This window comes from Aplidium turbinatum, chromosome 4 (genome assembly GCF_918807975.1).
Source record: "Aplidium turbinatum chromosome 4, kaAplTurb1.1, whole genome shotgun sequence".
Classification (NCBI taxonomy): Eukaryota; Metazoa; Chordata; class Ascidiacea; order Aplousobranchia; family Polyclinidae; genus Aplidium; species Aplidium turbinatum.
Window position 1 is genome coordinate 13024483 of NC_137475.1, and position 23063 is coordinate 13047545.

The following is a 23063-nucleotide window of genomic DNA, read 5'->3' on the forward strand; positions in this document are numbered from 1 at the left end:
TTGCTATGTAAACTTATATTTCACATGAGACAACTTGACAAGTAAATACACAAGTGTTATAGTCGTCATCTACGTTGAATATATGTAACTCGTGACCAGCGCCACTACATAATCACCGTTCAGCGTTTTCTGGTACAGACGTTGGAATTGATTACCACCGCACTGCGCGTGTAATCAATTAAGCGTTCTGTACCACGTTCCTCAGTTGATTGTTTTGCGTTTCTTTCTTACTATATATTGCGTTGATTTTATACAGTGAATCAGTAAGTAACAAGAGGTAAATGGTTTTCTCACTTGGTTGGCTATCGCTACAATTATTATTGTTTATTTTATATTAAACGTCTGGAAATACAACAACAAGTTTTTACAATTTATGACGAGTCATAGCACATGGAAATGTTACGCTACAATTGCTTTTCGAGGTACTGCATTGCGGTTTAGTTTATCAGTGACAGTGAACCTGGTACAAGAAGCCTCCAATATATTGATTCAACTAAGCCGCATCACGTATAAACGTGGTGGAACGATCGTCCTTTTCACAAAAGCGTGATGTTCTGGTTTATCCTACACAAATGAGAAGCGTATTGCATTTCAAATCTTTACATGTCGACTTGGAAATAAATGTTTACAAGTATATGTGAGAAGCTTTGGGAACATCGACGCCTTTTCTGCTTTTGATAGTGTGTCGGACAAAACGAAAGATTTGAAACCAAAATCATAATATGTTACAGCGCAGCTTCTACAGTAGGTAAATTTCTAATATTATTCAAAAAAGCGTTGTGGCCCAAACAGAACAATCTAAAAACAGTCCACAACGATGAATATGTCACGAGAAATGAGAGTGAAACAAAACAAGTCGATCACTTTCAATACTTATCTCACATTTTACATCAAATCTACTCCAAATGACGCTGAGTCATTGCAATAACGTTGTAGCCTATGCTTTGTTTGATTGAAAGGATGCGAAAAACAATTCTCGCTCTAGATGCATTGGCGCCAAGTCTTATGTTTAATTTTACGCAATTTCAACCGCAAGCGACGGTAACTCATCGTATCAAAGTTGAAGCTTTTCTTGTATCGACGTCGCTTATAAGCCATGGTGAGAACAAAAGGTCCACGCATACTGCCAATTTCCTTCATGCTGTGAAGCAGTTAGGATTAACAAGACATGGGCCAAATTAATTACTTTCATCCAGCTGGTGGGAAAATTTTGAACAATAGAATAGGAAATATTTCAGAGGATGTGCTGAGAAATGCCTTATATCTTTCAATTTATAACCTTTATTCGCTCAAAATTTCAGCTCAATAGAGGTGAATGAAAGTTAGGAAAAGTTAAGAAATCTCGTTGTCGCAGCCTCAGTGGTTTTAGAGATACAACTGTTGATGCAAAAAAGTTGAATTGACAGCTCCCCCCCAACCTTCAAAGAGGTAATACGCAATACAAAGGGCATGCAAAGAATGAACAGCAATAAGAATAACACGCGACGATACATGAAATTGGTACCATAGGTACACGCTAAAATGACGCTATATACAATGGTTGCGATAATAACCGACTGTTCTGGGCTCAGACTAAGGTCGGCCACCGCAGACAAAACCAGGCTCAAACCCTAACTTAAGTGTTCTTTACTGGGGCGAGGCACGAAATATCCCTCAACAAGTAGTCTACTTTCACTTCCCCCGTACTCTCATCATAGTTGCAGACGGCAACTTTAGCTCTCCGAACCACAGGCTTCCCTTTCCTAATTTGTGGGACTACCTCATGCACCCTCCCAAGTTGATACTTCCCACGTTTACCAATGTCTTGGAGAGAACCCACCACTACAAGTTGACCAGGCTCCAAATTGTCGGCCATTTTTAACCATGTTTTCCGGCCCTGAAGCCCTGGCAAGTAAAAATCGATCCATTTACTCCAAAACTGCTGAGAAAGTGACAAATTGAACCGATAATCCCTTCTTAGTTGGTCACGATCATGTGATTGCTCAACAGCACAGTATGGGTCTAAATATGGGGTCAACAGTGAGGCAGGGGTGATGACAGTAAAATCCCTAGGGTCGTCACTCAAAGGTACCAAAGGGCGTTCGTTCACGATCCGAACGGCACTGCATGTGTACGTAAGCAGTTCAATAAAATTGGGCTTGCGTATTGAAGCTTCCAAAATGTGAAAAAAGTATTTAATCACATCGGCCATGAAACCAAATCTACCAAGCCGAAATCTAGCCAAGACATCTGCCAGAGAGTTTAACAAATCAGGACACGAAAGCATTACATCATTTACACAAGTTCCTCGGAATTCCGACTTGCCATCATAAACAATGCGCTTTTTTAATTGTGACGTCACAAAATATGGTAAATACCACTCAAATCCTTTTACATTTCCTGCTTCACCAGCACGCTCAATATAACCATTAGATTTAAGATCTTTCATGGTGTCAGTAAGAAAATCACGAAGTTCAGGTTGTTTTAAAGCCTTTTTCCTTAAAGCAGCAGCTCTATCTGACGCCAACACAAAATTGTTAGGTAGATCAATATCTTCCTTCAACGGTACAGGTATCTCAAATCGACCATCTTTCAACTCAATATTCGGTTCAACAAGTTCTCTAGCCAAAATGTCATTGCGAGACAATTCACAGGTTTCATTTTGCAATGTCAAACCCTGAATGACTTTGCTCAGGTCTGCTATTTCCATATCACGAGACTCAATTTTACGCTGAAAGCCAGATATGACATTCGACTCTGAAGACGTCTGCACTCTGCACATGTTAGCAACGCTTTCATTTAAGGGTGACTTACCACCACAAGCCAACCAACCGAGAGGAGTGAGTAAAGCATGCGGTTCACTACGATTTTCACCAACACGCTCTTCTTTAGCCCACATCAAATAAGCGTTGTCTTTGCCAATCAGTACATCTATACAGTACTACAATCATTCAAATGAAACATATTCACGTCATGAAATTGACGAAAACCACTTAAATCCTGCTTATGTGGTAAAGTTTTAACATCGTCAGCCCAAGCTGGGTTAACCACCGAAGTTATATCACAATACAGTTCATCCGTCTCTAACGACTTGATGTTGAGTTTAACAAGGTCAGCACAAGTAGCTTTCTGACCAGCCAGGGTATCCATTTTAAACGACGCTTTATCATATGGTTTAACGCCAAGTTCGCACACCAAATCACTCGAAACAAACGTCAACTGCGAACCAGGATCATGTTGACAATACACCAATTTCGATTTGCCAGTTATTGGATTCAAAACACGAGCAGCAGTAATGCGGTTAAAGGCTGCTTTAACATTTCCAATCGTAACGTTACGCACTGGAACTCTGGCACGAGCATCATCTTTGCCAACCGAATCCAGAGAATCACGTGACGTCACATAAAAATCATGCAGAAGAAAATAGTGTTTCCTATCGTTGTTAGGCCCACACTTACGACAGTTGTTTGCATGAACGCAATCCCTAACCATATGCTGGCGCAAACAATTCAAGCATTTGCCAGCTTTCACAATGGCATCTCTCCGATCTTTAGGTGTCAAGCGCAAAAATTCTTTACAATTAGACAAAAAATGATGTTCAACTTGACCACGTGACGAACAATAAATACATGCCGGTAGGTCTCTATGTCTGACATCACCACCGCGCGGTGCGCCAACAGCAGTCGAGTACTGCGAACTCCCTTACATCACATTATCACGGGTTTACCGACGTCTGCCTAACCGAACATGAAGGCAATTTTCCTTTGCCAAACTTTTTAAAATGCTGCGACTCACCAGAATCGCCCATTAGCATAATGCTAAAATCAGTCGACGTGTGCGTTTCCTCCCGTACTACAAAATCGAACAAACTCTGAAAAGTAGGCTCATCAGTGCTACCATACTGATCACCTAAAAAGTCAAGATAACGCTGCTTAGCGTCAAACGGGAGTCGCTTAGCCAAATCCAAAACAAAACGTCCTTCTAATTTATCACGCTGACCATAAGCTTGCGCGTAAAGCAGACACTGCGACAATTCATCTTCAAACTCTTTCAAATCACTGGAAGAGATCGAAGTCAATTTGCTACCATAGCGATACTTTCTAATTTCCGGTTCGGCGAAAAGACCTCCACGAACTCCAAAACGTTGGGACAAGCGATCTAACGACATTTCTATCCTGTCTTCCTCTGACAAGCCAGGAGTGTCGGAAACCAAATTAGCAATCGTTTGAGCAGCTGTCCTAACACAAGCTGCTTGTAACAAAGTCAAACGAGTTCCTTTGAAAGGCGAAGCTGCCATCAAGGCCTTAACACGATTTTTAAAGAAGATAAATGTCATATTATTACCATCGTAACCAATCAAGGCCGCCTTATCAAAAAACGTCCTACTATTTTGGTATTCAAAAAAGCAATCCTGTTGTTGAGAACTCGATTTAGCGGGAGAAGACAAGCTATATCCCTTGTGGGGCTGAGGGGGCTCAGTCACATGCACAGCCCGATCACGATCCTCACACACGTTAAATTCAGTAGACGAGACACGCCTCTCACAACCAACCCAAATTACGTGTAGCTGGGCGATCAAAAACTAGCGGCGCAGAAAACTGTAAAGGGGGCAAAACATTACTTCTGATAGCGGTCCCGTGACCTGTACGCTCTGAGGGAGGAGTTCAGCTATAATTTGCAGACCTTGGCTTTAAATCTTTCGGAAGATCCTTAGCCGCGGTCCCGTGACCTCCTGAAACAGCTTGAAAACATGTGGATTGTACTGGTCCACTTACGGATTGAACAGGCGTCTGAAAAAGGTTATGTAAATTTAACTGCGATTGATGTTCACTTCTGGAATGGCTAGAAGAGCCCTTCTTAGAACTACACCGGGAGCCCAACTCTGATCGATATTCAGCTAAAACTACCTCTTTACGTTGTTCAGCCCTCAACTGAGCGTCTTTGAGTGCGAACTCAGCAGCTCTGGCTTCGGCCTCAGCTCTCGCGGCGGCCTCAGCAGCTCTCGCTTCGGCCTCAGCTCGTATGGTCTCAGCTCTCGCGGTGGCCTCAGCAGCTTTTGCTTCGGCCTCGGCTTGTATCTGGAGCTCCTCTCGTCTTAGCTGTAGGTTAATTTGTGCAACTATCCGTGACGAGCTTTTAGACATCCTAGTGCTTACATTTGAGGCGCTATCCTCAGGATGTATGTCAGCATCCAACATATCAGAGTACTCACTTTCTTTTTGTTCAAAGTTAGTTTTTAACAAGTTAAATTCGGGATCTACCCTATCACGAAGTTCTACCAAAATTGCAGAGTTAAAAATTTTACTCAACAGAGCATGGAAATGCCGTAATTCCTCTTCTAAAGTAGATAAGTTAGATCGAAAAATAACAGTTCCCGCTTATCACTCAAAGAACCTAGGGCTACAGAAAGTTTCCCAATTTGAGTCAAAATATCCCTTTTAAGATGCCGGGCCTCTCGAACTGACTTAGCCTCATCGTTACTGGGTCCCTCCCCAGAATGGCCTGCCCGACTGCAAAGAACATCATCAGGCTTAAACTCAGTCGAGTCGACGGCGGTTGAGTCCTTGTCGCCACCGAATGTACACATATTAAATGTTGGGGCTAAATTTAACAATTAAAAAATTAAGTTACACAAACACACAAAATTATTACAGTAGTTATAAAAAACTTAACTGCAAAGACCGTAAAAATACAAAAAGAATTTAATGCACAATACTGTAGTTGTAAGGGTATATATATGAAGTCCTAAAGTTCTGGAGACTTCCAATCTAGGCTATTGAAAGTTCCACAAAACTTACTTGGATTCGTCCACTTGAATCTTCAAGCACAGATCGATAGTCTTTAATCTTCGATCTTGCCAATAAATGTCAATGTAGTTTTTCTTCAGAACCAACAAAGAAACGTCTTTAATTTTCTTTTGTGCTTCCGGAACTGACAACAACACGTCTTTATTTTTCTTTGTGCTTTTGTAGCCTACCAACCAACAAAATCGTCTTTATTATTTTTCTTCTGTAGAGTACCAACCAGAAACAAACCGTCTTTTTTTTATGGTGACAACGGTAAACCATAATCTCTTCGTGGGAAAATTGTAACATAAAGTTCCCGGATCCGTTCGTCTATATGCAATAACCGAAACAAACACTCTTCTGAAACGTCTATTCAAAAATTGTATTTCTGTAAAAATAGCCTCAAAGCTGTCGAATATGGAGTGCAACGCGATACACCACTAAAAACTTGTCACTACAATACAAATTACTTAGATAAAGACGGAAATTTCGTCCAGCTGGCAAGCACTAACCAAAACAGTTAAATATGCGACCAACTCTTCAAGCAACAATTTTACAAATGACGAATTGATTGCGATATTTCAACTGCACGTAATCAGCTTCTGTGACGTAATAGTCCATATGCATTGTGAAGCAATTCTCAACAGGTGTTAAATTTGGCTTACACCATATTTCGTAATTCAAGATTTAACGATGATGTAATGTTTCAACAGGTGTAATGTTTTACAAGTCTTACGAAGTATGTTGCAATCTTGGCTCATTTTTTAGGAATTTCCATGACGTAAGATGCCAGCTAGGTTAAGTAGACCATAACGGTTTTATGTGACGTTTGATTTGGTGAAATTGTCCGTAACACACGCAGGGTTTCCAAATATAATTTACACGTATAAGAGTCAGCAATTCTGTGAACAGAGAACATAAAACACATTTTGCCTTTTGGGCAGAAGATATTTGAGAAACTTTTTGTGAAAACTTTCATTGGGAATGCTGCAGCACCACAGCACACACGAGCGAGCCACCCCTGGACGACAGATAAATTGGCTGCACAGGCTTCAACAATATGTTAACACAGTAACACACTTATTCTGAGTCAACTAAAAAACAGCAGCACCGTTATTAGCTCGAATTGACTATCAGTCGCTAACTATAGTTGTTGTAAACGCTAAACTGATCTTTACATGCACTGGACTGGACAAAACAAAACTCAATGAACAAACTTAACAAAGAGACGTAGTAAACTCAAATGCGATTATGACGCAACCATCACACCTCAAGGTAAGACAGCAAGGGTTGCCACAGGAATTCGAATTTAGCTGGTGACACATAGAAAAGGAGGAGGACAAATACGACGTAACTGTCACCAAAAGTTTGCAAAATCTGGAAAATTCGGCAAAACGTGACAAATCAGGTCGTATCTGTAGGTAGCCATGATATCGACTAATTCTTCTGCAATAGTCTGCTCTTTTGCTGTATTTAAATTAGCCTATGAACTCTTTAATTCCATATTTTACAACTATGAAATCATCCCGTATGTAGCCTACATCGATTAGGAAAAATTTCAGATTGTGTAATCACTCAGTAAGAAAGTTTCAAAAAAAATAAAAGCCTAATGTAGGCCTAACTAATACTATTTCAACATTGTTGGACTAACAATCAGAAGAGCATAGTATTCTGTACGATTTTGCAAAACTGTTGCGCTTTTGACGCAACGCACTTTCGTGTCTAGTAGACTAGTAGGTAGCCTAGTCAAGCCTGAGAGTGTTCATCAGCCGTTTCATGGGTGTCATTGTTTTTTCTTGCAAGCGTGACCTTGAGAAACTAGCCACAGACCATTTTATTGACTGGTCTACTATTTTTCATCTACCAATGAAGAAAAGTGTCGGCTCGTTTTGATGACGAAATCAAAACTAGCTGTTTTCAAATACTTTCTCTGATGCAAGTCCCAAAGGCTTACTCAAAAAAGACACTGTAGGGCTGTAGGCCTATAAGCTTTTGATCTCCCATCTATTTTTACCTCGTGTGTTTGCTGAATTTATGAAATCAACGTTTCGCTATTTCTACATTGCAGAATACCAAGCGATTGGAAAACTCTGATTGGTTCTTCATTTCTTACTGCGGTTGGTGTTCTATTGGAAAGCTGTTCAGAAAAGAAAGTATTCCCTCATTTGCTGGTTTTGTTCATACTTTTTGGAATAAAAAGCCAATCGATTGGTTACAGGTAGGACACTGCATATCCAACAGCTACTGTAATGGCAATTTTATGATGAAGGCCAAGCTAACCTATTAAAATTAATGATAGGGGAAGGTGGGGCAAGATGGGACGTGGGGCAGGACGGGACACCGTGGATATTTTTAAAAGTATTAGCTTTAGCGTCTTCTAGGTTACAGGATACCATGATTCTCGATGACTTGCAAAAAAAGAGATGTGCAGAGAAAAAACGTGGTCATGGCAACAGGATAACTGATTAGAGCAGGGGTTCCCAAACTGGAGTACATGTGTAACAGAAGTGGTTAAGCTAACATTCTGAATACATAAATCAAGCACTGCAGTCGTTCTTCAAGAGTGTTTCTTTATTGATTACCAAGCATTTGTGCCGATGTTCCCAGATAGCCAAGACAAACGCACCGATGCCAAGTTGTGTCAATTTGAAAAAGGAAGGGAGCGAATCTTGCCATGCTAGTCTCTTTTATACGCGAAAGTGTTCATCCGCCTGAGTGCTGCCAGGCCCAATGCTAATGAATTAATAAAACTTGAAACAGTTGAATTATGAGAAAGCTAGACTGCCGAATATTGGCTAGTGACGAATATAAGACAGCAGTCGATACATACGTTGGCCCCAGTCAGAACGACATTGAAACGTAGGAGAGGTGTCGTGAATGACGAAAACAAATTAAGTTATGATTTAGGGTTAGAAACTAAAATTGAATACTGGGGCGCAACTGTAAAATCAGCCATGAGAGAAAAATATTTACAAGCGTTTTTAGAGAAAAAATAAGCATATATACAAACAGGTAAGCGTCCATGGCTGTCCATGTCCTGCCTTCGAAGAGATAGGACCTGACACCCATGGAAGCAAACCAGAAAGGTGAAAAAATGTATGTAGTCTAACGGTGCGCGCGCGGTTGTGCGAGACAAGGATGTTCTAGAGTCATACTGTTAGTTCGAGTATATTGATGAAGGAGGACAAGACAGCAGTTGATGTGGAAGTTCGATGATATATGATGAGCACGACAGCAGGTGATAAGCAGTTCAGTTAGTAGTCCATTGATGGATGACGAGCACGACAGCTGTTGAGTTGTGAGTCCGTTGATATGGACGAATATGACAGGAAAGGGGCCAGCTTGTATAGTTGCAAGCTGTGTGACATGCAGCCATTGCATGTCAAAAGTGGCGCAAATAGCGGCACTGGTTTGGTTGACGTCGCAGTGTGCTTCTAACGTGGAGAAGGCTTGAAATGTCGCGGTGTGCTTCTGACGCAGAGAAGGCTTGAATGATGAATGATGCAGCAATTGCACGTTGAAGGTGTGTCGCAGGAAGTAGCGGCAGATATGGGGTTGACCATATTGGTTGCGTCGGCGGCTGTGAATAGCCGTATTGAAATCATCTCCGTGGAGGCATCTCGTGTTGAGGTATGTAATGAGGGACTGTTCAACTCAGTGCAAGTCGTGGAGAACATGGGGTGCTGTGGTGCCATGTTGAAGTGGTCTCATCAATGAGCTTGTCGTGACATCATCGTGGTGCTGTATTGAAGTCCCTTGAAGTCTCGCATCAAGTCTCGCAGCAACCGTGTTGATGGGCGCCTCTGAAACAAAATTGATACAGAGTAGCGTCCGCTAGAGAGTAACATATAAGCAGTATAAGGACACATAACAAAAAAATGGCGATACATGCGGCATACAAATTGTTAAAGTTGCAAGGCATGACGTGGTCATGGCGACAGATGCCGGCTGATGATAGGTAGGAAACTAGGCATGAAACTATGAGAGTGGTAGTACATGGGTACTGAGTAGGCTCAGCACTCATTAAAAAAAAAGCGACAAGCACGAGCAAAAAAAAATTGTTGCAATGACGTAGCATGACATGGTCATGGCGGAAAATGCCGGCTGAGATAGGATACATTAAAAAACTAGCGATAAGTGAGCATACGTAGCATGACGTGGTCATGGCGGCAAATGCCGGCTGATGAAAGGTCACTTTTTAAAAAAATAGCGACAAATATGAGTACAAAAAGTTGTTGCAATGTCACGTGACTGTAGTTAAACGAGTGACTGTAGAATGGAAGAATGGATGCAGTTTTGACGTTTTGTCCAGGACGGTAAGCTACAGAATGAATTCAGTCATTAGGCATATAGTTGAGTTTGTTGTGGCATAGTAAGCACAGAAAGTACATGACGTTGTCATGGCGTAAGCTTAGGTAGGCCTACTTAGGCAAAATAGAGCACAAAACAGCAACACTAGTTGAGACAAGATGACGTTAAGTATAAGGTGGCAGTAGGCTTAAGTAAAAGAGTGTACAAAGTGACGTGAGCACAGAGAGTACATGACCTTGTCATGGCGTAAGCTTAGATAGGCCTGCTTAGGCAAAATAAAATAAAAACAGCAACACGAGTTGCGGTAAGATGACGTTAAGTATAACACAAGGTGGCAGTAGGCTGAGGCCTAAGTAAAAAAATGTACAAGGTGACGTGAGCGCAGAGAGACATCATGACGTGTTATAAACGTTGCAGTTGTTAGGAAATCGATGCATAATGGGGAGATTGATAATGAGTAAGGCCGGCAATTACCTATAGGCTACAGTAGGTATTGGTTAATTACAATAAGTTAAAAAAATTTAGCATGCGGTGGTTTGTATGGCAACAAGAAGGGTGAGGTACATCGAGAATAGAAGTTGTAAATGGTTGAAAATGATTGATATATGTTGCAGTAGGCTGCTAGATGATTACAAATATTTAAAACAATTTTGCATGCCGTTTTTTTTTTGTATAGCAACCAGAACAAAAAGTTAAGAAACATTTGCAAACACGTGCTACATTACCGGGTTGATGTCTTTGTTGAAGGCGTGAGTTCAGAAAAGTTACTCGGAGGCACCATTGTAACAGAAGTTGTTAAGCTGACATTCTGAATACATAAATCAAGCACTACAGTCGTTCTTCAAGAGTGTTTCTTTATTGATTACCAAGCATTTGTGCCGATGTTCCCAGATAGCCAAGACAAACGCACCGATGCCAAGTTGTGTCAATTTGAAAAAGGAAGGAAAAGGAGCGAATCTTGCCATGCTAGTCTCGTTTATACGCGAAAGTGTTCATTCGCCTGAGTGCTGCCAGGCCCAATGCTAATGAATTAATAAAACTTGAAACAGTTGAATTATGAGAAAGCTGGACTGCCGAATATTGGCTAGTGACAAATATAAGACAGCAGTCGGTGCACATGTACCCTCAGGGGTACATTTCGACTTTTCAAGGGGTACATTAGATAAAGTATAAGGATATTCTTTCCATAACTTCTAATCTGCCTTAAAATATTTTTTATCACCTGATGATGATGATGGCGTATGAGCGATTTTTCCAGGCTAGATTGGAGGGCAGGAAATCTTCAGCCACTCAGCAGTCTCGTCGTCCAGGACCCTCAGACCATGCGTACCGTGTGGAGGCCGGTGGGTTAGGCAGTGGTGGATGACATGGTCTGCGGTCTGTTCCGTGGCACCACACTCGCATTCTGATGAAGGAGCCAGGCCTCACTTGTGCATGTCCGAACGAAAGCGGCCGACGCCAGTTCGGAGGCGGTTAAGCCTGACCCACGCAAGCCTTGCGAGGGACATCCCTGGTGGACGGGGATCAGCGTCGGGTATGAAGTCCCGGAGCGTGGAGGTGTGATTTTGCTACTCCGTGTTCCACATGTGGTTCGTCCAGTGTGCCGCACTTAAACCAAGTTCTTCTGCGTTCTTAAGTAGTTGTTGTGTGGCAGGCACAAAGGGGCGTCTTGATTTCAGCCACTGCTTTATAGGTGGTGGTCACTTGAATGTTGCATGGAAGAGATGGTCGGGGTCCAGAGCGCGGCGAGCGAGAGAAATCGTGGCTCCTTTACGGGGTAGCTCAGCGGGTTGGATGCCTGCAAGTTCTTCTGCGTTCTTAAGTAGTTGTTGTGTGGCAGGCACAAAGGGGCGTCTTGATTTCAGCCGCTGCTTTATAGGTGGTGGTCACTTGAATGTTGCATGGAAGAGATGGTCGGGGTCCAGAGCGCGGCGAGCGAGAGAAATCGTGGCTCCTTTACGGGGTAGCTCAGCGGGTTGGATGCCTGCTAGGATGGGTAGGCAGTCCGTTGGAGTGGGACGCAGGCATCCAGTCACAGTAGGCAGTGCGTCGTTGATGGCGGTATCAATCTGGTGGGTGTGAGAACTACGACACCAGACCGGCGCGCAGTACTCAGCGGTGGAATGAACAAGGGCTAGGGTAGCTGTACGAAGAGTTTTAGCACCAGTTCCCCAGCCGGAACCCGCCAATCGCCTCAAAAGTGTGACCATTCATAGAATTTGAGCATACGCTGACGACAGTAGGGCAGGCGTTCCCCATCAAAGTTGATGTTTATCTCACGCTGTGCTTCCCGGTTGTTACGGTGGAAGGCCGCCGACACTGTCTTTGATTTGCTAAGCTGTAGCTTCCATTTCTGAAGGTATGCTGATAGTGTTTGCATGTCTTGGCTGAGGTTCCTCTCCACTGACTGCCAGTTTCCTGCTAAGTGTAGGAGTGCCAGGTCGTCTGCGTAAGCATATTTTCTGGAGATGGTGGGGGGCAAGTCGTAGGTGATGTTGAACAGTAGAGGAGCCAAGACTGAGCCCTGTGGGACGCCGTTTTTAAGTCGGCGTAGTCTGCTTCGACGACCGCTACCGGTTGTGAGGGTAAAACTGCGGTTTTGCACAAGTTCCATCATCATACGGACCATGTGTCTGTCAGTGAGCAAACGGAGTAACTTGCAGGTAAGGCCGCTATACCATACGGTATCATCGGCAGCCGTGAGATCAACAAACACGGCGCCAGCCTTCTTCTTAGCCGAGAAGCTGTCCTCAATGTCTTGGGTCATAAGTGTAATAATTTGAAGACCTGAGAATAAGAACTCCTTAGTAAGTCACATTTTCACCCCAGTAGAAGCTTTAACTACAACTACAGTAACTACCAAGTTCACATGACTTATTTTGTCCAATCACAGCACACAAGACAAAACAGCTGATTGATTGCTATGAGAACCGTAATTACAAAGGTTTACAAAGAGTCGTCAAGATTTTCAGTGCTGCTTGGAATCAAATCAAAAAACAGATCACAGCTCAAAACATCTGAACATGATCTTCGTTGTGCTGTTGCTAATGTTTCACCTCGTATTAATGAGCTTGTTGCTAAAAAGCAGGCTCACCCATCACATTAGCTAGGATTTCTAGGCTTATTCAGCCGATATATTGTTTGTTTGATTGATTGATTGTAGTGTTTGTTTAACCTTGGATTACATTGTATTTGTTATGAATAACTTTGTGTGCTTTTGATTGGTAGTAATACAGTCGTGGCCAAAAGTTTAAGACCAGACTTGATTTATGACGGTTTTTGCATTACGTCATAATACTGCATCAGATATTGTTTCACTTCCATCATCTTTATTCTGGGTCGAAATCTGATGTAATCAATCATTATTTAGCAAATATCAATTGAACATTAGCCAGTAGAGATTACTTTTCTGTATTATTTGTCTGCCTAAAATGGGGTAAAATGTGCTCTCTTTCGGAGGTTCAGCAATGTCAAATTGTTTTTCTCCACAGGAAAGGCTACACAGAACGTCAAATTAGTGAGCAGCTTGGATTTAGTAAAACTGCTGTGCATCAGGCAATTGTGAAATTTAAGAAATCAGGAACTTATGCTGATGCAAAACGCAGTGGTTGTCCTTAAAAAACAACTCCTAGAGCTGATATCTTTATGAAAAGGCAAGTGGTGAAGTCTCCAACATGTTCAGCTAAACAAATCAGGGTTGATTTGAATGGAGTCGTTATTCCAGTCAGCAGGAGGACTGTTAGCCGCCGTTTAGTTGTAAAATTTGGTCTAAAGTCACGAAAACCAGCAAGAAAAACGAGGCTTATACCAGCGATGAAGAAGGGCCAGCTGTTTGCATTGCATCACAAAGACTGGACTTCTTCCCAATGGTCTAAATTTTAACTTTCGGACCAATCAAGTGTCCAACAGTTTGGTGCAAGGAAAAGAAATGTCCGTCGACCCTCAGGAACAGAATTTGATGAAAAGTATACCCGGCAAACGATGAAACATCCACCAGGTGTGATGATATGGGGAGATATTTCGACCAAAGGTACAACCAAACTTTTTTTTCTAAAACCTGAAACTACGATGAACGGCCAGAAATACTTGAGATTAATGAAGGAGAATCTGCAACTGCACAATAATGCACATGTCGGTGTACGAGTGCATGATTTTTATGCAAGATGGGGCCCTATGCCATCGTTTGAAGATAGTAACAAAGTTTTTTAGGGTTAAGAAAAGTACTCTTCTGCAGTGGCCGGGGAACAGTCCCAATCTTAACCCTATCGAAAACTTTTTGACTTTTATCAAAAATAAAGTTGCTGAAAAACATCTCCCGAGTATTCCTTCCTTAATTGAAGTAATCAAATTAGTGTGGATCCGTGAAATTCCTGAAAAACTTTGCCAAAAATTTAATCGAAATTATGCCCAGAGGAATCATGGCCGTCATCAAAGCGAAAGGAGGACACACCAAATATTAAAAATTTGAAATTTTGAAGCAAAATACAATATAAATGCTTATTACGTTTTCTTATATATAGTTTAGCAAGAAATAAGTAAAAAAACGACAACAAATAGGTCGAAAAACTGATTTTCTCGAAATTTGCGGTTTGGTCTTAAACTTTTGGCCACGACTGTAAAAGTGCTCTTTGAGGTATCTGACTTTTTAGATATGAGTTGCATATATAATAAACAAACAGAAAATTTCAAAATGTCAGTCATTGGGGCAAAACGGGACAGAGCTGCTTGGGGCAGGATGGGACTTCTGTCCCGTCTTGCCCCAATGAAATTATCAATTATAAATCAATTTTCAATGACATGCTAGCCCAACTTGTCACGTAGGGAAGGCCTCCTAGCTAGTGCAAATGCTAAGTTAACTAGTAACTTGAGAGTTAGGCACCTATTAGTAAGCTTTGCACCACACCCTACACTGGGGTTACAGTACTATAAATGGTAGTGGAGAGGTTAAATGGATTTTGTTTTATTGTAAAGTTGAAGCAGTTTTAGCATGCTGTAGCCTACCTTTGTTAAAACAGTTATCATTTTAGGAACTACTACAATAGGTGACTTGACCGTAGAACATAAAATGGTTGTCACATATGTTATTATCTCTTGATTATTATTAGGCTATATTATTATCTCATTAAACTAAGTCAAAGCCTCTACAGACCAAAGGACCACCTTTACAGTCAAGTGAAGGATCACCCTAATTGTCTCAAAATTCTATCTTTGACTTGAATAAACACAACTGAACAAGCAATCAATCAATTGTCTGTATTGAAAGCCTAAGATAGTTATTCTATGTGCAAAAAATGGTGCCACGAAAACTGTTCTGCTTAGCGTAACAAAAAAAGAAAAAAATTTTGTCCTTGGAAAATAATTGCTATTTTCTGTTTGCTTTTGCCAAAAAAATACAAAAAATCTTTATTGTACCACAATAACTTCAGGTTTGTGTTCCTCAGATTAGTTTGAATTTTTTCTCATTTCTCATGAAAATAGGCATATACATAACGTTGAAAATTTACTGTCAGCTGCTTCCAGCAATAGTTACCTAATAATGGGTATAATTAAGTAACAATTGGATTCTGTTTGCACACAAAGCCTTGCAAGGTTTTGCTTTTGTGATGAAACAAAAAAGGCTGAGCATTTTTGCAGTCGCGTACCTTACTTGAGCAATTTATTCACATTTACTGCTTTGCGAGATGCAACCCTACACAGTGTGTTTGTCTTGTCTTCAACTCCGAGTTACTGGTGAAAAGCGCCCTTACTACCGCAATTAAAAAAGATATTATTATAAACGATAGTGTCGGAAAATTGTCATTGACAAAGTCCAATGTTGAGCTACCGTACTCATTTCTACAATAGAGCAATAGGACTTATTGAATGACAGTGTTCAACTTATTTCACAAAGAAGTTTTTCAGTGTTCTACACATTTAAAGACAGTTTATGCTACTGCCATGATATAGAAAAAACTTTTTCAGGCTAAATAGGCATTTCCTGCAATCCTTGAGTGGAAGCTCTTCATCGACAGCTCATCTAAAAGTCTCACAGCTGTATTGTTGAGTAACGCAGTAGTGTCCCTCTATTCTTCCGGCTTACTCAGTTTATATGAAGGAAGAATATTAAGACATCAAAATCGTGATGAGTGCATTGAAGTAGGACTTCTACAACTGGGAAGTTGTTGGTGATTTCAAGATAGTGGCCTTCATAGTGGTGCTTCAGGGTGGTTCTATCAAGTTTCAATGCTGTCTTTGTCTCTGGGATAGCAGAAACACAGCTTTTCACTACAAGAAGAGGAATTGGCCTCCAAGAACCAGCTATGAGATTGGGCCTTATAATATAGTGTAAAACAACAACCTCTGGTAGATGCAACAAAACTACTAATGTCTTCTCTGCACATAGGCTAAAACTAGGTCTTAAACAACTCTACAGAGGGTGGAGCATTCAAGCAATTAAAGAACTATTTTAAAAACTGCAAGATGCATAACCAAAGCTGGAGTATTTACGTGATCTGAAGTGAAGCGACTGATAAACTCCATTTATTTTCCTCATCGAGATGCTGTCTGAAGTTTAACAGACAGCTTGGACCTGTTTCATGTCTGTAGTTAACAGATTTTTGGGCAATCACAAGACAGAGAACTACAGGGTGCTTTTTGATCAACTCAAGGATGCGTAGCCTATTAGAATATGGGATGGAAGATGTCACCGAAACTACACCCACTACATGCTCACCTTGATCAAGTCAAAGATAAAAAGGGTCAAGTCAAAGATAAAAATCTCAAAAAAAAACATTTCTTTGTAATTATGTTATAAGTTGTAAGTGCTTTAAGTCAGTGGTTCTTAACCGCCGGTCCTCGGACCGGTGCCGGTCCGTGTAATTTTTTTGCCGGTCCGCAAAAGATCTTACTTTCTGCAAAGCTTATTTTAATGTGGAGTCATTAGCATATTGTAAAATTGTGATCGCACTGTGAAACATGCACAGCTGTAAAACTGACATATCTCCACGTAAAATTGTTTGATAATAAAGGTGAACTTTTTGATGACCTAATTCTGTGCCGTTGATAATGTTTTTGTGACAAATTGCATAATAGTTTTCAAAAAGTTTTGAAACACAGAAATACATTAACAAATGGGGAATTTTGTCCTTGATTTTGAAAAATTTCAAAGTCGTTGGAGACGAAAATTTGGAATTAGATAAGTTTGAAGTTCCGGGATAAAGTCAGGCCTGCAATGGAAATTTGCCAGAACCGGAGTTTGAGAAAGCAAAGATATTGTTTTTCAAAGAATGGAATGAAGACAAGCTGATTTGCTGTGGAAAATTCTGGTGAAATGGAGTGGTGAAAAAAGTAAAAAGAGGTGCTGAGCGTTGTGAGTCAACAATTGAAAGAGTTGGCTAACAATTTTAACGATTCATTTCGCGTAACATGAAAATCCTCGACATGGAAACTTTTGGATAAACAATCCATGCATCGATGATGTCAGCACATGCGACCTTAATCTTCATGAAAAAGAAAGGCTGATTGAATTACAATATGTTATGCTTCTACTTTGCAGTCCAGATTCGAAAAACATCATCATCACACTTCTGGTTATCTCTTGCAAACGAATTCGTGCCTAACTTTCAAAACAATCGTGATTTTTGTGGAAAAAAGTAGCCTGTCATTTTTCCCTGATTTCAGTACCGTACGTGTGCTGTAAATGCAAGTCATTTTTGACATTACAAGATATTATCAGTAGATTTGTGGTTTTACAGTTGATTCCTCGTGAATTGTTTTAAAGGGGGGGAACCCAAATTAATTTTTGCGAGTTTTTTGTTTCAGCGTGATGTCATTGTGTACAACATGCGTTTTAGCAAAAAAAAATCCAAATTTTGTTGCCCTCGTCTCGCTAAGGCCGCTTTTGTTTGATACCCGTTTGCGAGGCCTCGCGCGCATCCAGCCGTGATGCTGTACGATGTGACGTCACAAGGTACATACAGCCGTAGCCAAAAGTTTAAGACCAGACTTGATTTATGACGATTTTTGCATTACTTCAAAATACTGCATCAGATATTGTTTCAGTTGCATCATCTTGACGCATCATCTTATATCTGATGCAGTATTTTGAAGTAGGTCTAATGCAAAAATCGTCATAAATCAAGTCTGGTCTTAAACTTTTGGTCACGACTATATGTACCTTGTGGCGTCACAGCGTACAGCGTCACGGCTGGATGCGCGCGAGACCTCGCAAACGGATATCAAACAAAAGCGGCCTTAGCGAGACGAGGGCAACAAAATTTGGATTTTTTTGTTTGTTAAACGCATGTTGTACACAATGACATCACGCTGAAACAAAAAGCTCGCAAGAGTTAATTTGGGTTTCCCCGCCCTTTAAAGTAGCCTAACTATTCAGTGGCAGACACAAATTAGAGCCAGGTTATGAAATACTTTGAAGTATAGCCTATCAAGCTCACAAAATGTTGAAAAACGGCCTGTTTAGAAGCATGCCGCACTTCAGCGATGGTTATAACTTCGAACATTGAAAGCACACATATAAACAATACTGTAATGAATTTTGGTGACAATGGGGCAAGATGGGACATGCGTCCAGTCCTGCCGCAGGTGTGGGGTAAGATAGGACAAATTAAAATTTTTGTTTTTTGTTAATTATGAGGTCATGCGATACTGACTGAGTCTCTATATCTTGCTGGTTGATACTGGTGTGCAATATAGGAATAACATGATACCAAAGGTACCGATATTGATAAAAAGGAGTTCTGCAAAACATCGGTTAAAGTTAAATATCCAGTCCTGCCCCACCTTCCCCTAAACTTCATGTCGAAAAAATAAAATAAAATGATTGATGTCCAAATTGCGTATAATGTAGAGTAGACTTTAATACTACAATCTGTTTTTAAAATAGTTTTCAACTAAACCTAAAGGATAAGCTAAACAGAAAGAATTGTCCGATTTCATTTTGCCGGTTGATCTCATCAAAAAGCCTGTTATCAGGGCCCACAAGAGGAGGGACAACCGGTGCATTGCACCGGGGCCCGGTGAGTTCAAGGGGGCCCGACAAAATGTCTAAATTCACGCGATAAAAAGATTGATTTCAACGATTTTGCATAAAATATTGTTTTTATATTAGTTCCGTATGTCGAATGGGGCCCCCTTATGGGTAGCCTAGGCTATGTCCTTTTTTAAAATTACAGAATTTTCAATTTTTTGAGTTTAGGGGGCCCGACAAAATGTTTAAATTTGCGTGCTCAGGTCGATTTTGCATAAAATATTGTTTTTTATATGAATTTTTTTGTTTTGTGTTTTGAATGGGCCCCCTCATGGGTATGCCCTTTTTTAGAACAACAAAATTTTCATTTTTTTGCGTTCAGGGGGCCAATAAAATATTTAAATTTGCGTGTTAAGGTCAATTTTGCATAAAATGTTTTTTATATTTTGAAGTTGGTATTTCTTATATGAAGTTGGTATTTCTTGATGTCATGAACAATAGCAATGCATTCATCCTAAGTTTGCTGCCCTAGTCTCTGCAGATTTCAAGGTCAGAAATGGCATTGTATGATAATGTAAAGCTGTAAGCACACATATGCAATGCTATGTCAGCCATGTCGGATAGTATTGCAATTTTTATCATCGAAATGGCTGATTTTACCCACTTGTTGCCATAGTTACAATCAGGTGTTGCCAGAGTTGGGAAGGGTTTGAGTTAGGAATAAGGTTAGGGTTTTGATCTTTGCCCAGGATTAAAAAAAATTTCCAAAATACAAGTTTTTGTTTTCAACAGCTATAAACTTTTCCTCAAATTAGGGCAAAATTCCATATCTGACAACGCTATTGAGGCTATATTTACACTATGTAGTGTTTTAGCATTTTACAGCATTTTATCTTTGTGTATAACTAGTGTGTATCTGTGAATTTAAAGTTATATTTATAATAGTGCATTGTTTGTGAAATAATGGAGTGTTAATACTTTAACCTAATTTATCCTTTGTAAGAACGCACACCGGAAATTTTGCTTGTGATTGATGAGATATCACGCGACATGTCGCGCTGAGGGGCCCGGCAGCAACCTCTGCACCGGGGCCTGGCAGGGCTCTTGGAGGCCCTGCCTATTATATTGTTTGTTTTTTTGTGACGTCATCTAACCTTGTAGCAAATTTTGTTTCAATTAGTTGGAACTCTTTTAAACAAGTTCTTTTATATTTAAAATATGTAATTTTACAATACTAACGACACGAAATGTGAATAAGGATTTCTTTAAATCTATTTTACCTGCCTTTTGTAGAACGTTTGTTTTGGAACAAAATCAGTGCAATGAAATTTCAAATACCTTTAATCTTGCAAAAATCACTTGGTCAAAATAAAAGAATAAGGGGAGAGTGCCCAACAGTGCCCCGGGTGCCTACAGTGCCCCTCCCATCGTTTTTCGCAATCCGTGACAAATTATTCACTCAACCGTACATTACCATGGTCACGTGGTCCGTAGAAGCTGCTGAAACTAAGTTAGGCAGAAATAAGTCATTGCTTGTTGTTGGCAGAAATGAAAGTTTGTTTTAGGCGGTAAAAAGTAAATTTTCAGAACTTTATAACTTTTTTTGTTGCAGTTTTTACGGTGGCTTCAGGGAAGCTTCACAAGTTTTTCATCCTTTGTCAGTCACTAGACTAGGTTTCAGTAATAACGTTTCAGATCGTAGGCCTCGGTAAAAAAACTGACGCCATTTTATCTTGTAGGCCCGTGGTTCCAACAGTGCCCCACCCTGAGGTCTCCTACAGTGCCCCGGTGGAGCACTGTTGGAAGCCATGAGATTTTATTAATCAATATGCAGTGCCAAAATGATTATTAACATTTTATGTTATATCAACAATATTATAGGTGTTGGGGAGTTTTTGGTAGCCTAAGTTTCGGCTGTGGAAGAAGCTTCGTGCCTGAACTATGTGGGCCTATTGTTTAGTAATTTTGTCTGTCAAATTTGGTTATTTTGCTCCATAAACCAAGCGATTTCTTGTGAACCACATGTCATTATAGGCCTACTAAAGTGTGTTGTGTCTGTATCTTGTGTTAATCATACCTTCCATGTGGCCGAATCAATGATGTCTTTAATATCCTGCATTGCATGTTCTTTCACTGATCGACTGTTGAATAAACACCTTCCTTGTCATTGCAATTGGTAGTTAGGTCATAACACCAAAGCTTTTAAAAAGGTAATTACAGCTCTAATTAAATCAACTTGGGCTGTTCTATAAACTACAGCACAGTGTGTTCGCATGGTTCCTTAGAGCCTATTCGCATTCTTTCGTTTAAGCTCAGTCACCACGACGGGCAGATAGCGTGTTTTACATGATATGATAATTGTTGCTGTTATACTTTGTGTCTGTGATAGCATATGTACCACTTTTAAAAGGTTTTGTCTTGACCTGACCAGCTCAGTGACATCCATCATGTAAAACAATACCGGTACTAACACAAGTTTCATACCTAGGGTAATCATTGCAAAAAGCGTGGTTCAACATTGCAACTAAAGACACCAATTACTTTGATAGGGGCACTGTTGGATCCTACCCGGGCACTGTTGGATACCATATCCAACAGTGCCCCACTTTGACAGATGATTTTTAACGCCTGATTATGAAGTTTGTGTAAAACTTTTAAACTTTTTTTATGTGGAAATACTGAAGAAAAGGAGGAATTTTCATAATAGGAAAAAAAATTTTGAAAAAAAATTTTTTTTTTGATGTCTAAACCTCAATTTTCCAAAAAGCGGGGCACTGTTGGACACTCTCCCCAACATGTTGCAGATCAAAATAAAAATGGCCTTGTGCCCAACTGAGCATCTGAGTCTGCAAACGGCTGATGTAGACCATACCTGTAACACCAGGGCTGTGGAGTTAGCGAAAAATATACGACTCCGACTCCTCGATTTATAAGTGGCCGACCAACTCCGACGGCGGCTTCAGTGTTGCCAGATTTTTTAGAGTTGTCAGACTATTTTTAAATGTTCGTCCTTTTTTTTTTAAATTTAATTTCACTAAGTTGCAATCGATATTAAAATGGCGACTTCACAGTACAAGCAACAAGAAGCAATGTTTTGAAAAAAGATTGCAAAAATGTTATTAAGATTCAAAGAAAATGAAGGGGTGTACTAGCAAACCAGCAAACTTATAGCCTACTTGAGAGGTTACTGATATTTTTTATTCACTTGTTGAAAAATGTTATTGTTCGTTGTTTTGTATTCAACCGGAGTCGATCTTTTTTTAACGACTTCGGACATGTCAAATAGGGCTACCATATGTCCTCTTTTTAGAGGATTTGTCCTCTTTTTTCAAGAAAAATTAATAGTCCTCCAAGGACACTCAGAAATGCTCAAATTTTCAACAGGATTTTATTGTTGTGCGAATTTTCGGCGATGGCTTGTATGTGGTTTCCAAAACAATTTTCTGCACCGATGTAATATTCAAAGATAATTCAAAAAATTGGCGTAGCCTATCTTGATGATCCGTTGTTGTAAACAATCAGACGTCTACACTCTACAGCCTACTGTATTCTAACATATCAAACACCATTGTTTCGCGGTTATCGGAAATTTGTGACTTTGAATTTGGAATTTTATAAGGAAATTTGTGACGAAATAAGAAATTTGAGAAATCAAACAAATGAGTGGGCTACATAGGCTAAATCACGAGGAAATACATTAAAAATGTGACCTAAAAACAAAAAAATGCAAAAGAGTTTGTCGTATTTATAATTTACGGCCCTCTGCATACTTTTACAAACAAATAATCTTTTTACTTAGATTTTATTAAATTGATTCAACGCTTGTAGATGTTATGATTACCGTACCAACTTAAGAGTTTGGCTCGTTGGTCAAGTGAAGCAAGTAGAAACGAATTTACAAAAGTGCACCATGAATAACATAGCTTACGGTAGGCTACTGCAAAAAGAAATCGTGGCATAGATACTTTCAGTTGATGCAGATGCAAATAGAACGCATTTTATGTACGATTCTTGTTTTAACC

General features: G+C 40.2%; 1 protein-coding gene across 1 annotated transcript in view; it reads left to right on the forward strand.

Moving 5' to 3' along the window:
* LOC145769385 (alpha-1,3-mannosyl-glycoprotein 4-beta-N-acetylglucosaminyltransferase A-like) overlaps window positions 1-23063 on the forward strand; it is a 78627-nt gene that overhangs the window by 51331 nt on the left and 4233 nt on the right. The window contains exon 5 of the mRNA XM_082581002.1: window positions 7834-7983. Coding sequence (XP_082437128.1) covers window positions 7834-7983 — 150 coding nt within the window. The remainder of the gene's footprint in view (window positions 1-7833; window positions 7984-23063) is intronic.